At 40.3% G+C, this 15,814-nt stretch overlaps 1 protein-coding gene across 5 annotated transcripts in view; it reads right to left on the bottom strand.

Moving 5' to 3' along the window:
- The window catches only part of LOC121924772 (heat shock transcription factor 2 binding protein), a 34,852-nt gene that overhangs the window by 10,477 nt on the left and 8,561 nt on the right, over positions 1-15,814 (bottom strand). For all 5 annotated transcript variants that reach the window (XM_042456177.1, XM_042456176.1, XM_042456175.1 and 2 more), the window contains exons 4-6: positions 13,436-13,585; positions 10,304-10,442; positions 8,538-8,655 (exon numbers count right to left, since the gene is read on the bottom strand). In XM_042456177.1, coding sequence (XP_042312111.1) covers positions 8,538-8,655; positions 10,304-10,442; positions 13,436-13,585 — 407 coding nt within the window. The remainder of the gene's footprint in view (positions 1-8,537; positions 8,656-10,303; positions 10,443-13,435; positions 13,586-15,814) is intronic.

Consider the following 15,814-nt stretch of genomic DNA (forward strand, 5'->3'; position numbering starts at 1 on the left):
TTTTTCATAACCCGAAAAAACCTTCGTAACCCGAAACAATTATTTCCTATGGGATTTTTTCGTATCCCGGAAATTTCGTAACCTGGGTATTTCGTATCCCGAGGTACCACTGTATTATTATTAGCAGAGTTTCCACTAAATCTTATAGCCCAGGTGCTGAACATGTTAAAGCCCACGAACCCAACTGGAATTTGAGAAGGGTCTTGGGGTTCATTCCTGTGGGGCTGAAGGGTACAGGGCAAAATGAGTTGGGACCAGATTTAATTCTTGGCAGCCTTAACATTTTCCCACCAAATGCAGAAAGCACAGTGTTCAATTCCATGCATGTCTGCTCAGAAGTAAACCTTGATGCAACTCCTTTTTGCCAGCAAAACTTAGCTTACCTTTTAGATTTCCTCTTATCTCCAACCACCAGAGATAAGTGCAAATAGGCTTGTAAGTTGAATAAGAAGCCCCTGCAGGCCACAAATGGCCTGTGGGGCAGATATCTCTCTCATCTCTGGTATAGCCCATCAGGTAGCGGATCTCATTGTCATTTCAAACCTCTTTTTTATTTGTATTGCAGAGAAACCATGGTACACATATTCAAATTACAAAAGTCGCCATATGCCATTAATTTTGCTGTGACACTAGTCTCATCAAACCACTTGTTACTGTTTACACAGCACTTTCAGAATAGTGTATACACACAGAGTAAGTACTATGCTCAGTCAGCTGTTCTCCAAAGCCTCTACAACTGTGTACTATAATGAATCACTTTACCAATCTGTACACCTGAAAACATCCTTACCCAGTGAGACAAGAACAGTTTAATTTTTAAAGCAAATACCTAGGAACAGAGAAAGCCACCTGCCCATCAACCACGGATTATATACAGTATTTGCACTAGCAGCAGCTTTCTGGGATTTAAGGCAGGATTTCCTGGAGATTCCAGGTATTCCCCAAAGGTCTCACATTCAAGTACTAAAAGATCTAATCCTCCATAGCTTTCAGAATCAGACAATATCAGATGTTTGGGTGGTATGAAGATATAATACCTCCTTTTTCTACCCTATTTTTTTTTCAAGAGAAAGTGATTTAATTTCCCAGCTTGTCATTTTTCCTAGGAAAATTATAGGTTGAGAAAATAGGTAACAAAGTTTATAAATCTGCCAAAAAACAAAATGGTTAATAAGATTACCAAAGACATATTTCACTACATTCAGTTATGCTACATCAGTTTTTGCTTTGTTTTTGGGGGAGGGACTGTGGTTTTAACTCTGCTTTATTAGCTATCTTATAGATCAAAGTGGTTGGTACAGAAATAGTATTTTAATGCAATAAATATGCCAGAGGGATGTATGATGGGTAGCCTCTGGCTTGCCCTGGACCATCACAGCCAAAATATCTTCCCCAAATGAAAAAAACAAAACCAAAATTATTTCTCTCTTGGATTCAGAGGGCACATCTACACTATAGAAATAATGTGGTTTGATACCACTTCAACTGCATTCTATAGAATCCTTGAATTTGTAGTTTTACAGTATATTTAGTCTTTCCTGCCAAAGTGCTGGTGCCACACAAAACTACAAATCCCAGGATTCTGTAGAATGGACGCATTGCAGTTAAAGTGGTGTCATACTGCACTACGTCTACAGTGTAGATGCACCCAAAGAAACTCAGACCATACCCTATCCCATGGGGACTTCCCCCAGTCAAAAAATTACTTACATCACTATAAATGGCCCATATACTAGCATAAGACAACAACAAGATTCCCGCTGTAAATAATTTTTTGTTGCCAACTTCATTTCCAAACAGGTATCAGACCCCTTTTTCAAAAGAAATTGAGGTCATGTAATTGAATACAGTACTTCAAAATAATGTGATTTACAAGGACAAAAAGACTGGCTTTTCATTTTGTGTTCCTTCTCTAAGCAGCACAAAAAAACAAGAATTTTTTGGCCTTTCATCATTATTGGTACTGGGTCCAACAGATTCTGAAACAGTTTGGGACCTTTGGGAAAGTACAACTGGATAAATTGGTTTTAGACTGAGTCAATTAAAATACCACCTGATATGATAGTGAAAGGACTGCATGTCCACCTCCATGGCTTTCAGACTCACATCATCAGTTAAGAAGGATGCTGTGAGAGAGAAATCCAAAATTCTTTGCAGTAGTATATTAACTCTTACCCCCAGATACAGCTACTGAGTCATAAAAAGTATGCTCGATGCTGTAAGAAAGTAAAAGGCTATCTCAAAAGGTCATTTTGGGTCATCTCCCATTCTTGTCATAGGCTAGCTCTCATTCTGCGAAAATAAAATGATGCAAAGCAGCCTTTAACTTTGATACCTGTAAATCAGCCATTTTATCCTCATGTAAAAATGCTTGAAACTGAAATAGCAATATGCCTGTATTTTGCAGATTGTCTCAATTCTTTCTCCAAGAAAAAAAAAATCAAAAGTATGTACACCCTTGGAAAGCAAATAAAAAAAGTACTCTGCTGGGGAGTCATTCATATACATACATATCTTTGTTTGACCATTTGCACTTTTTTCTGGCATTTGATTCTTCAGTAACTGCAACAACAGTCCTGGTGAAAGTCAAAGGGCAAGCCTTGGGTCAGGTTGCCTCCTATTCCTCTCAAGATGTTGGGGAGCTATCCATTTTTTCTCTTTTTAAATAGGAACAGTTAAAGTTTACATGGGTTGGGACAATGTCTGAATACATAATATGGACATTTCCACTAGACTTAGTGGTTTGGACCTTCCAGTTATAGGCCTTATAGCAATTTGCATGTCCGAAGAGTGAGCAACAATGCCTGCCCTTTATCCACCCTGGGAGTGGAACAAGAAAAAACATAACAGTTATGGGAAGACTGATTACTACCCTCAGATCAGGGATGTTCTCTTCTAACCCAATGGAGACAGAGACCAGTTTTGGCAATATTATTCTCCATGTTAAATCATATTTGTCCTTGTGGAATGAATTTTATAGCCTAAGGAAAAAAGGGGCAAAATCTAAATATCATTTATCTGGGTTTCAGGATGTCCACCTACTCCAAAAAGGGATTTTTCTTCACAATGCCATACTGCATCACTCAGCAAGCACCTCAGGTTGAAGGGGTGGAGTTGCTCACAGGATCTGAACTCGCAACACTCTCTAAGGTGGCCAAGTAGACAAAAGGCACAAGTATCTCTGCCTTTGTTTCTTTCTGTCTCTTTTTAAAAATAAATCTATCACTCTGAAATTGTTGCACAAAAAGACAGATTCCTTTTGAAAGAGAAGAGAAATATTGGAGAAAAGACCCCAAATTCCCACCTCTCTCTGGCATTCAAATTGGCTGCTGTCTCTCCAGCTCAAGAGCAGGCCCTGATACATAAGTCCCCTCAGCTCCACAGGAAAACTGTAAATACCAGCTGTTCAACAGCTTCTACCAAAATAAAGTTATATAAAAACTCACACAATAGAAAAGATTAGTACTTCTGCATATGGCCTTGTAGGTCTGTTTATCTACAGAAATGCCAGAACAGATTAAAAGTGACATAGAAAATCATGGCTGTGTTTTGTGTTTTTCCTAAGGTTGTTTATTTTATGCACAAAACCTTATGTGAAAGCAATCTAGCAAGGAATGCAGAAAAGAGGGAAGTTATTGAGAGTTTAAACATCTCCCACTTAGCTGTTCAAAGGGCAAAGCTCAATGCCCAGGCGATTGCTCCCTAGTCCTTCAGCACCTCCTCCTGTTCTCAACTACCCTTGCATTCTCTATACTACAGAGCTGTCTTAAAATGTACAAAAAGTCAAAACTTTTTCATTAGACATCTCATTATATCTTTAAATGTTCTCTTAGCCTAGAAAATTTACCCTTGGCAATTGTTCTTGGTCTGCCAAGTTTAGCAGTAAGCCTTTGGCACCCCCTGCTGACCATCCTTTGGAACAACATATAAAGACAACCAAAGTTATAACTCATATTCTCAATAACAAACACAGCAAAGCAAGATTTTAATACAGGTACAAACTACAGAGAAAATCATGGCAGACATTGCTTACAGTAGGTGTGGGAGGTCAAGCAGTCCACCAAATTCTGTTGGACTGCAGCTCCCAGAGGCCTAGCTAGCACAGCCAATGTTGGGGTACATTGGGAGTTGCAGTCCAACAACATCTGGAGGGCTTCATGATGCCCACACTTACACTTAGGTCCAAAAACACACTGCAGAAATAATGCAATCAGGATCATCATCATCCTGAGACCACTTTAGCTGCCCTGGCTCAGTGCCAGGGAATCCTGGGAATTATAGCTTATTGTGGCACGAGAGCCCTCTGAGAAAGAAGACTAAATGTCTCCCAAAACTACAGTTCCTAGAATTCCCTATCATTCAGCCAGGGCAGTTAAAGCGATCTCAATCTGAATTACTTTTGCAGTTTGTTTTGGACCTAAGGCAGCTACTCCTGATATATTCCTGCATTTTGGAAATGGCATGCTAGATTGTAAAGAAGCAATAGCAATAGCAAGTACATTTCTATACCATTTGTCAGTGCACTTAAGCACTCCCTAAGTGGTTTACAATGTGTAAGCTAGTTGCCCCTAAGAAGCTGGGTACTCATTTGAGTGACCTCAGAAGGATGCCAGGCTGAGTCAGCCCTGAGCCCCTAGCTGGTATTGAACTTACAACCTTGTGGTTTGTGAATGAGTGGCTGCAGTACAGGCATTTAATCACTATGCCACCAGAACTCATAATTTAATGTGTAAAGTGTGCGCATGGCCCTGTTGATGTTGAGATGAAGCTGACAGCCCAAAGGGAGTGGTCTCTGCCTGCTCTGGCGCCAACTGCACCAGGACTGTGGTGACTGCATGGCCCGTTTCCAAAGCAGGCCCAAAAAAGCCACTGGCAGGAGCAGATTTAATCTACTCCTTTCTGAGCCAGCTCTTTCTGCCTTGGCCTCTGTACAGCTTCTAGCCACTTTGGGGGGGGGGGTTGTACGTCACACCCCCAAAGTGTTCAGAAGCTGGTCGCCTTCTTTGGCCCTTCTGTTTCAGGCCCTAGTCTTAGCTGTTTTCTGACAGCTCAATGTCTTCTTAGGCTCTGCTGTCCACCACTAAAGCAGGGGTCATTGAGTACTGGTGAATATCTGCCTAATAGGAAGATAGCAGCAACAGATGAAATCTCTTCTAAGATCATGTTTACAAAGGCATATATGTTTTCTAATCCAAACTAGACATGCTGTTTCATTAGTCAAAACCACATTTCACTGCATATAAAATTTCATATTTGAGTAATTCTGGTAAGCTACTGTTTCCTGTCTCCTTTAATGCCACGTATTTTAAAACAGTTGGTCTGTGCTAGGTTTCTTATTATACATTATCACACTGTTCTGTCAGCCCTGTAGAGGAATGAGCAGAGAGACTATAGGATACAGAGAAAGCAATTCTATATTAACAAAACATAAGATATTCCACCACCATGATGGGAGCAATAGCCAAAGTATTCATTAACGCAGTCATTCTGCTAAAATGGAGAGGAAAGGTTATGGGTAGCACAGCGAATGGTTCCCTGTGCAGCCCATAACCTCTCCTCTCCATTTTAGCTGCTCTCCCAGTGTGTCTTCATCAACAGAACGGCTGATGATGAATACAGAACCATAACCACAATGTACCAACATTACTTCACCTATCACTGACGTCAAAAGAAAAAAAAATTCAAGTTATGGCTTCCCCACCCATGCCATCATAAATGGATATAGGATATGGTAAAAACAAGACTCAACCATGGCACATTACTATCAACAATGAAACCCTATCAAGGACCGTAACTCTGACAAAAGGGCAGGCAACTTAATGTGCAGCTTTATGGCCTCATGCCACACTCACTAAAGAGTTCACAAGAAAGAACTCTAACAAGCAGAGCAATGAGAACAGTGCAGTTTGTACAGAAAGGGAGTACTTTACACAAACCTCCTGACTTCACACCACATGCGGGAACCTGAGTGCACCGCTAATATTTCTCTAGCCCAAATTTCTAAAGTTGCCTTGTCTTAGAACTCCACAGTCAAACACCCAATGCTACTCCACTCCAACAACTGGAGATACCATGGCAAAGCACCCAACCAAGGCAGACAGGAATGGGAGGACCACCTACTATGAAGCACATCTACTCTGCCTCCCATGTCTTACATACAGCCTTCCCTCACCCAACAATGGAGTTGTTGTCTCCTACTATGGTTGCCAAGTGTTCTGATTTGTATGGGAGGTCCCATACCTAGCTTTATTTAAGTAGATACACAGTGTAAATACAAAGAGTGGGGATGGCTGATGCTCACAAACAGACACACCTCTTTCCAGCATTTTCTATGCATCAGTGGCCTCACATGACATTTCAAATGCTTGGGGAGAGGGCCTGTCTGTTGCATATGGGCTTGGCACCTGTTCTTCCTCTCCCCAGGGTGAAACAAGCAGAGGTTAAATTCCATGATGGTTATTCCCATGGTGAGGTTTTCTGGGATTTGGGAGTTTCCACAAGAACAAAGATCTCAAAGTAAACTCTCACAAAAGGCCCCTCTTTTGTGAGACTTGAGGTGGGCCTTATATAGGCCTTCCTTACATGTCCCAGCCAGTCTTGAGCTAACAACCAAGCTGCAATTACCGTATTTTCCAGTGTATAAGACGACTGGGCGTATAAGACGACCCCCAACTTTTCCAGTTAAAATATAGAGTTTGGGATATACTTGCCGTATAAGACTACCCCTCTTCCAACACACACCAAATAAAAAATTTTCAAATGTCAGATTTGATTTCAATATGGTAATCTTAATTCAAATGCTTATGACATGCAGGTACTTAGCAGGAAAACTTGTTGTATACAAAGCCTGCTTGGATTGGTCAGCTCTCCCTGCCTGCCCAGCCCTCCCTGTCTCCAAGACTATCAAAGCGGTAGTGCAAACACAGCTCTTTTTCCATACCTCAAGTGTCCGGGATGCCTGCAGCTTGCTCCGCCCTTCACTTACACCTTCCCAGTGAGACACCCCCTCACCTCGTCATCAGGACCGTGTTAAGTCATTTCTTTCCACGAATCCTAGAGAGTGGATTTTCTTCTACCGTACTTGTACAGCGCCGCCCTTGCTGCTTTCATACGGTCGCCGCATACGGTGGGGATGCAGCCGCGGCCGTTTTTTAACTCCCCCCACTATATGTGGCGACCGCAGATTCTCCCAGTCTGGCTTGGAAATTTCAGCACCTGCCCTATAAGATAACACCTGGCGTATAAGACGACCCCTGACTTTTGAGAAGATTTTCCTGGGGTAAAAAGTAGTCTTATATGCCAGAAAATATAGTACATCTTTAGACTGGGGCTCAGGACTGGGCCTTCTCTCCCCTCTCCCCACTTTCTGTTGTGCCATGAATTTCAATTATCCTGCAGTAATATTTTGAAAAGTTGGCAATCCTATCTCTCACATAGGAGAAGCACTCATTCCCATATGTGAGCAAGCTCTTGGCCAACAAAAGGTAGGAATGTCACTCTGGTCATTGCTATTGGTGGTCATAAGAACTACCAAAAGCAACCATCCCACACTGCACATGCTGTTCAGTCCACAAGGGAAACCTCCCACCACCAGCAATGATCAGGATGGTCCTGGTTATTCTTTCTTAGTCCAAACTAGACTTCTATACCATAGCAAGCTCCATGCCAGCATGTTACACAGGATATTCATTCGCTGCTCTGCTATCTGTGGAACCAACATATAAGACCCAGGAACCCTAGTAATGTGATTGATGGGTAGCTCATTATATCTTTTCCTTTCAGAATCACCTCCATTCCAGGTGCTGTCTGTTGAAGGCAATGCCTGCATTTCACCTATTATGTTTTTATTGCTAAGCAATGCTAGATGCTGACCGCCTGGCCAATCCCTAGTGTGATTTAGCTCAATGCAACTTGAAGGAAGAGAGTTTGATGGGCTCCTGTACTCACAAATATACTTGAATTTAAAATATTCAGTAGTGTGAACATTTGTATGAAATTCTCAATAAAGGTTTTGTAGGGAAGGGCCCTAAATTAGAATACTATTTATTTATTTAAAGTATTTCTATATTGCCTCCCAGGCCACAAGTGCTCCTGAGGCAGTGAACAAATAAAAACCAATTAAAACAACAAAAAAATAAAACATTTTTAAAACTCATTACTCTTTAAAAACTCTTTAAAAACCTCCTTAAAAACAATTGTAGAATCCAGTTTTGAAACAGTTAAAACAGCAATTTTGAACACTGAATGTTATGTGGAAGAGAACTGTTTTGGCTCTATTTTTCCAAGATTTCCCCCTAAGTAATAAACATGTTTCACATAAATTTTATTTTCCCCCCATAACAATGTATGGCGATCAAACAGTATTATTACTGTCATATTGTACACAAGAGTGGGTAAAATTAGGAATCTGAGAGCAACAGTGGGTTACTTAAATGGGAGATTCACCAGATTCTTTACTATGCACTAAACTGCATCAACTTTGATATAACAGATTTTAAGACAAACTTCTATCAAAATAAAAAAAAATCCAATCATACACTTTCAGTTTGGTGCAGCATCCTGGCTTCATGTCTCCTAAAAGTTGCATCATTGTATCTAGTAACACTCGATTTGAATTAATCAGGAATTCACGACCACATGCTAAAGCAGCAACATCTACAAGAGAAAATGCAAAATAAAGGCATTAAAAACCCTGCACTTCAAAAAGAGTGTTCACATTCAATAGTTTTGTAATCTTAACACCACTAATGAAAATGTTGTAATTGTATTAACAGTGAGGCCTGACTAAAGCAGAAGTAATGTGGATAAGTTGGAGCGGGTCCAAAGGAGGATGACCGAAATGGTCTGATAACCATGCACTATGATGAGAGATTTAGGGAGCTGAGCATGTTGACCATGGAGAAGAGAAAGTTAAGAGCTGACATTTTAAATATCTGAAGGGGTGTCATATTGAGGGTGGAGCAATCTTGTTTTCTGCTGCTCCAGAGAATAAGACCTGGAGCAATGGAAGGAAACTAGAGGAAAATAAATTCCACCTAAACATTTAGGGAGAACTTCCTGACAGTAAGAGACGTTTGACAGTGGAACACTTGGAAAGTGGTGGAGTCTCCTTTGGAGGTTTTAAACAAAGGGTGGATGGCCATCTGTCGGGGGTGCTTTGATTGTGTATTCCTGCATGGCATGGGATTGGACTAGATGGTCCTTGGGGTCTCTTCCAGCCCTGTGATTCTATGATTCTAATTTTACAAGGGATATGAAAAATAAGTGACCAATGAGAATACAACCAAGAAATAAATATATGCAACAAAGAGTGCATCTACACTGTAGAAATAAAGTGGTTTCCCACAAATCAGCCATATTACATTCTGACTTTTGGCTTCGTATTTCATTATAAGACCTCCCACTTTATTGTATAAGCTACATTTACAACTGATTTGACAAATGTAGTGTGAAAGCCTCAGCTGATAAAAAGTGGTGAATAAGCAAGATTATATAAGTTTTTGTGGGTTTTTTGGGTTATGTGGCCATGTTCTGGAAGAGTTTATTCCTGACATTTCATCAGCATCTCTGGCTGGCGTGGAAGTGAGTACTGTAGTGATTCTTCTCAACCAAGTGTCACACAGTGTATCTGAAGATGTCAGCTAGGGATGCTAGTGAAACGTCAGGAATAAACTCTTCCAGAACATGGCCACATAGCCCCAGAAGCCCACCTTCGACTTCACAAACAAGATTATTGATTTTAAAATGTGCACATGGCATTTCCATATTAATTTCAAAATACAAAAAGCTTTTAAAAATCAAGAAGTCTAAATACAGTTTAAATATGTGAAGTTTAATAAAAAGAAATCATAAACAGCATAGCAACAAATCTATATCTTGACCAGAAAAGAAATCCACTGTTAGAGAGATCCTCAATGGAGAATAAGTGAAGATATTGTTCTCCCAGGGTGCATCTACACTGTGGAAATAATGCAGTTTGACAACAGTTTATGTACTTTAGCTCCATCCTATAAATCCTAGGATTTGTAGTTTTACAAGATAATTAGCCTTCTCTGCCAGAGTGCTGGTGTCTCACCAAACTACAAATCCCAGGATTCTGTAGGAAGAAGTCATGGCTATTAAAGTGGTGTCAAACTGCATTATTTCTACAGTGTATATGCATCCCTAGGGAGAACTCTAGCCTCACCTAGAGATAGAATTTGTAAGTTTTTATAAATATTAAAATTAAAATATAAAAAGTTAGTCTTAGGTTTTTAAAAACACACACAAACGTACACACAAAACCACTTTGAAAGTGACTTACTTGTAATAATCCCTGCCAAACCTAATACAAACTGACTTTCGTCAGAATCCATATCCTGCTGTTTGATATCTTCACTTAATGATTTCACAAAACTCTCTATGGTTTGACCAGCAATAATAAAGAACTTCACAGCTTTACTCTGAAAAGTAAGAAAGCAAAAAACAAATTTATAAACAATAATTGTTTTCTGTTCTATGCCAAGACTCCTCTGTTAAGAGAGATGTTCTGCAGTCATTATAATTTTTTAGAAAGAAGAGAGGAAGAGGATCATAGAAAGAAGAGATAAATATTCATAGACAGCAGATGAAAATTGGGGATGTGTGAAGTTAGATGTGTTATGTTATGCTATTTTTAAATGGTTTTTTAGATTTTTAGAGGAGGCTATGTTTATTTGCTGGTGATGACCCATAAAGCCCTACAGGGCTCAGGTCCAGGCTATTTGACAAACTGTGGCGGGATACAGAGCGCCGCTTTGCGGCGCTCCCCCGCCGCCGCCATTTGCTCCTTGCAGGAGCCGCAGCAGCCAAACCGCGCGACTCCCGCGCGGAGCAAAAAAGAAGCTCCATTTCTGAGCTTCTTTCTGCGGCGCATCTATGACGTCGCGAGGCGCCGCAGGCGCATTCGCGGCATCATAAGCGCCGCGACACATCTGGACGCTATGCGTCCAGTACGTAAAGATGGCGGCGCCCATGTGGAAAGGGCGCCGCCATCTTGTACGTACTGTATATGTACTAGGGTTAGGGGGGTGCGGAAGCACCGCCCCTTCCTAACCCTAGTACGTATAGAAGACGTACTATATGGCGGTGTGTATCCTGCCTGTATATCCCCATGTGAGCTGGCCCAAGCTCTGAAATCCTAAGAGGATGCCCTTCTTTCCATCTCACCACCATCACAAGTACGGTTGGTGGGGACACAAGAGAGGGCCTTTTCCATAGCTGCCTCTAGACTCTGGAATGGCCTGCCCAGGGAAACTAGAATGACTCCTTCCTTGTTATCCTTCTGCCAGCAGGCTAAGACCTACTTGTTTAGATAGGTTTTTAAAACAGAAAGTTTTAAAGGCATGTGATGGGGTGTTGTTTTCATCCTGGAGAGAAGTGACCAGTGGGGTCCCATAGGGGTCTGTCCTGGGCCCAGTGCTATTCAATATCTTTATCAATGACTTGGATGACAGAATTGGGGGCATACTTATCAAATTTGCAGATGACACCAAATTAGGAGGAGTAGCTAATACTCCAGAGGACAGGATCAAAATTCAAAACGACCTGAATAGACTAGAAAGCTGGGCCAAAGCTAACAAAATGAACTTCAACAGGGAGAAATATAAGATACTGCACTGAGGGCGGAAAAATAAAATTCACAGATATAGGATGGGTGACACCTGGCTGAATGAGACTACATGTGAAAGGGATCTAGGAGTCCAAGTAGACCACAAGTTGAACATGAGTCAACAGTGTGGTGCAGTAGCTAAAAAGGCCAATGCAATTTTAGGCTGCATCAATAAAAGTACAGTGTCCAGATCAAGAGAAGTAATAATGCCACTGTATTCTGCTTTGGTCAGGCCTCACCTGGAATACTGTGTCCAGTTCTGGGTACCACAATTCAAAAAGGACACTGAGAAACTGGAGGGTGCCCAAAGGAGGGAGACTAAAATGGTGAAGGGTCTGGAAACCATGTCCTATGAGGAATGGCTTAGGGAGCTGGGGATGTTTAGCCTGGAGAAGAGAAGGTTAAGAGGTGATATGATAGCCCTGTTTAAATATTTGAAGGGATGTCATATTGAAGAGGGAACAAGCTTGATTTCTGCTGCTCCAGAGAACAATACCCAGAACAATGGATGCAAGGTACAGGAAAAGAGATTCCACCTCAACATTAGGAGGAACTTCTTGACAGTAAGGGCTGTTCAACAGTGGAACACACTCCCTCAGAGTGCAGTGGAGTCTCCTTCCTTGGAGGTCTTTAAACAGAGGCTGGATGGCCATCTGTCAGGTATGCTTTGATTGAGATTTTCTGCATGGCAGGGGGTTGGACTGGATGGCCTTTGTGGTCTCTTCCAACTCTACGATTCTATGATTGTTATATTGTTTTAATGTATTTTAAGAATTTTAATCTTTTTAAACTTGATTTTATCACTGAATTTGCTTTAATTATTGTAGTAATTTAATTCTATTTTAATATACTATTTTTGTATTTTTTTAACTGTATGGTGTTTTTTAATGTTATAAGCAGCCCTGAGTCCCAGCCTTGGGAGAAGGGTGGGATATAAATAAATACAATAATTATAAAATAATAATAATTTATATGCTGGTCTTGTTGTAATGTTTTTTTAATGTTCAAGAAAATTTAACAGCAACAACAACATTTTAGCAACAAAAATAGGACGGAAACGGCATGGCATACTGGTTTGAATGTTGGACTATGACTCTGGAGATCAAGGTTCAAATCCTGGCTTAGCCAAGTAAAAACCCACTGGGTGACCTTGGGCAAGTTACACTCTCTCAGCTTCAGAGGGAGGCAGTGGAAAATCTCTGAACATAATTTGCCAAGAGAAACCCATGATAGGGTGGGTTGCCTTAGGTCACCATAAGTAGTAAACAATTGAATGGTTGTTCTCCACCATCAGGGTTTCACTTTGGAAAAAACAAAAAGAGAGATTCATGCAGAACAGCTCCAAGGCTCATTTAGATGTTCCCCCACGCTCATGTTCAATGACTGGGGGGGGGGGGATGAGAATGCTATCAGTCCATAGTTACTCCCTCTTCATCCAGTATACCCCCTCCCCACATACACACACTTTTCAAGATTTGAATTGGGGATGGAGCCACTGCAGAAATGTCCATGATGTCTGGGGTGGGGTACCTACAGTCAGCTCTCCACCTCTTGATGGTAAACTTCTCTGCCCTTAGAGGGAATACCTGCAATCTCCTACAGCCCCATAGATAAAATTAGACTTTTTTTGCAAAAATAAATCAGTTCTGTCCCAGGCTTGATTGAAACGTGTACCTTCAGTCCAACTAGACTGAAAAACAAAGGCCAAACTTTTATTTAGCAGGTTTTAATAATTCAAAGTTATTATTTACCTAGCCAGCTACTGATATCTGAAAAATGAAGATTGATGCCACTAATTGAACTTACACTTCCTAGAATGCTTTTAACTGTTTCTTCATTGCTAGAGACACTCCATAGCAACGTGCACACTGCAGCACCCATTTCTGTACAGTATTCAGCTTGCTGCAATAGTTGTTGCTTTGCCTCATTCAGCTGCTGTCGAGCTGCTATTTTTTCCTGAAAATAATCAAACTAAATATAAAGATCTGATTTACAACAGACAGCATAATGTCCTTCAGAAATTCTAATTAGGTTTTCTAATAAATTCCACAATCCTCTTGGCTAATTCCAAAATAATAAGTAATACTGGTGATAATAATTACTCTGGTAGAGCAGATATGCTGGAATTTGATTTCTCTTAGTCACATGTTGCAAAATAATCGGAAGGGAAAGCATATATTATAGGTTTATTGTTCACATTGCCCGTAAACATATAACAAATTAAGAGCAAGTGTTTAATTTGAACATCAAAAGAGGCATGAGGGTGAAAAGAATTCATAGCTTTCCTGCTTTACCAGTGTCTCATTTGTTGCTCAAATCATGTTTTTCAGCCCGTCTCTAAAACTAGAAGCAATCCTGACTGGCAGAAATGGGTATCTAAGGCAAAAGGACATGCAAAAGCAAATCAAAAGAAGGTTCAGCTCCTGCTCACCTATGTGCTTTTTAGATTAACTTCCTATCCTTCCTCTTTATACATGAACAGAGCATAAATGTGAACAAACATGGCTGCCATTATTACACGAACCAGCATGGTGAAGAGGTTTGAGTGCTGGACTATAGAGACCATGATTGAAATCCCCACTCTCCAATGGAAACCCACTGGGTAGCCTTGGGCAAGTCACACTGTCTCAACTTCAGGCAAAGGCAAACCCCTTCTGAACAAATCTTGCCAAGAAAACCCCATGATAGGTTCACCTTAAGGTTGCCATAAGTCAGAAATGACTTGAAGGTACACAACAACAAGCAGGGAAGATAACGACACACAGAAATTATATTAGCTCCTAATTTTGTTAGTTTTTTTTTAAATCTCCAAAACAATTTCAGAATACAGGCGGAGTCTCCCTTATCTGGAATTCCTAAATTTGAAATATTCCAAAACCAAAACATTTTCCATGGGTGGCTGAGATACTGACACCTTTGCTTTCTGATGCTTCAGTTTACACAAACTTTGTTTCATACACATAATCATGTTAAAATATTACTGTACTGTATATACTCATGTATAAGTCTAGAAATTTTACTCAAAAAATTGACCCAAAAAACCTGAGTCAACTTATCCATGGGTCAATGTAAGTACTCTACTTTAACTCATATATATATGGTTAAATATATATATGGTGAAAGGCAAGAATGTAATCTGTCCTGGAAGGACTGACCCACCTCTACTCTCTCATCCATCCAGCCTTTAGTGTCAGCACAAACAGTGATGCCTGCTGGAATTTCTCAAGTTCTTTGGCATTGTTTTCCTTTACTTCATCCTTTAGATCCTTTGTTATATGCCCCTAAATTTTACTTTATCCATGGATCATATCAAAATCCATAATTTTGGCCTCCAAATCTGCCCTGCCTTGACTTGTACATGAGGTCAACTTATAGTCAAGTATATATGGTATATAAAATTACTGTCAGGCTATGTGTATGAGTTATATATGAAACACAAATGAATTTTGTGTTTAGACTTTGGTCCCATCTCTAAGGTATTGCATTATGTACATATATGCAAATATACATCCATATATATATATAGCCAAACCGTGAGGCCCTCCCAAAAAATCCAAATACCAAAACACTTCTGGTCCCATGCATCTCAGACAAGAAAAATTCAAACTGTAGAAACTAGTGATTTGCTGAGAAAAAATAATTCCAATTATACCATTTTTGCTCCCTTTTCATTATTCCATTACTATATTTCAAGAAGCTTAATAAGTATGTACAGTCGGCCCTTCTTATACACAGATTTTTTATACACGGATTTAAGCATACACAGTTTGAAAATGTTCCAAAAAAGTATCAATTTACCTTGATTTTCCATTTTTTATAAGGGACACCATTTTGCTATGTCATTATATGTAATGGGACTTGAGCATACACGGATTTTGTTATACACAGGGGATCTTGGAACCAAACCCCAGCGTATAACAAGGGTCCACTGTATTCTGGTTTTTCTGGTAATGTAAAAATAATGTAAACAGGCAAAATTTGTGCTTGCCACCAAAGCGTCATCTACCTAGAGGGAAGGTCTTGCCTGTGTTATCATTATGTCCTTTGGGAAAACTCAGAACTGAAGAGATCTGTGAGGACCCCACTGCAGTACTCTCACTAATTTAAAAGCTACATTCACCAGTGGTGAACTTGCAAACATATTTATGGATTCTGGCTTGGCATTTCTTGCATCTCTCACGCAAA

The sequence above is a fragment of the Sceloporus undulatus genome, chromosome 3 (assembly GCF_019175285.1).
Source record: "Sceloporus undulatus isolate JIND9_A2432 ecotype Alabama chromosome 3, SceUnd_v1.1, whole genome shotgun sequence".
NCBI classification, from domain to species: Eukaryota; Metazoa; Chordata; class Lepidosauria; order Squamata; family Phrynosomatidae; genus Sceloporus; species Sceloporus undulatus.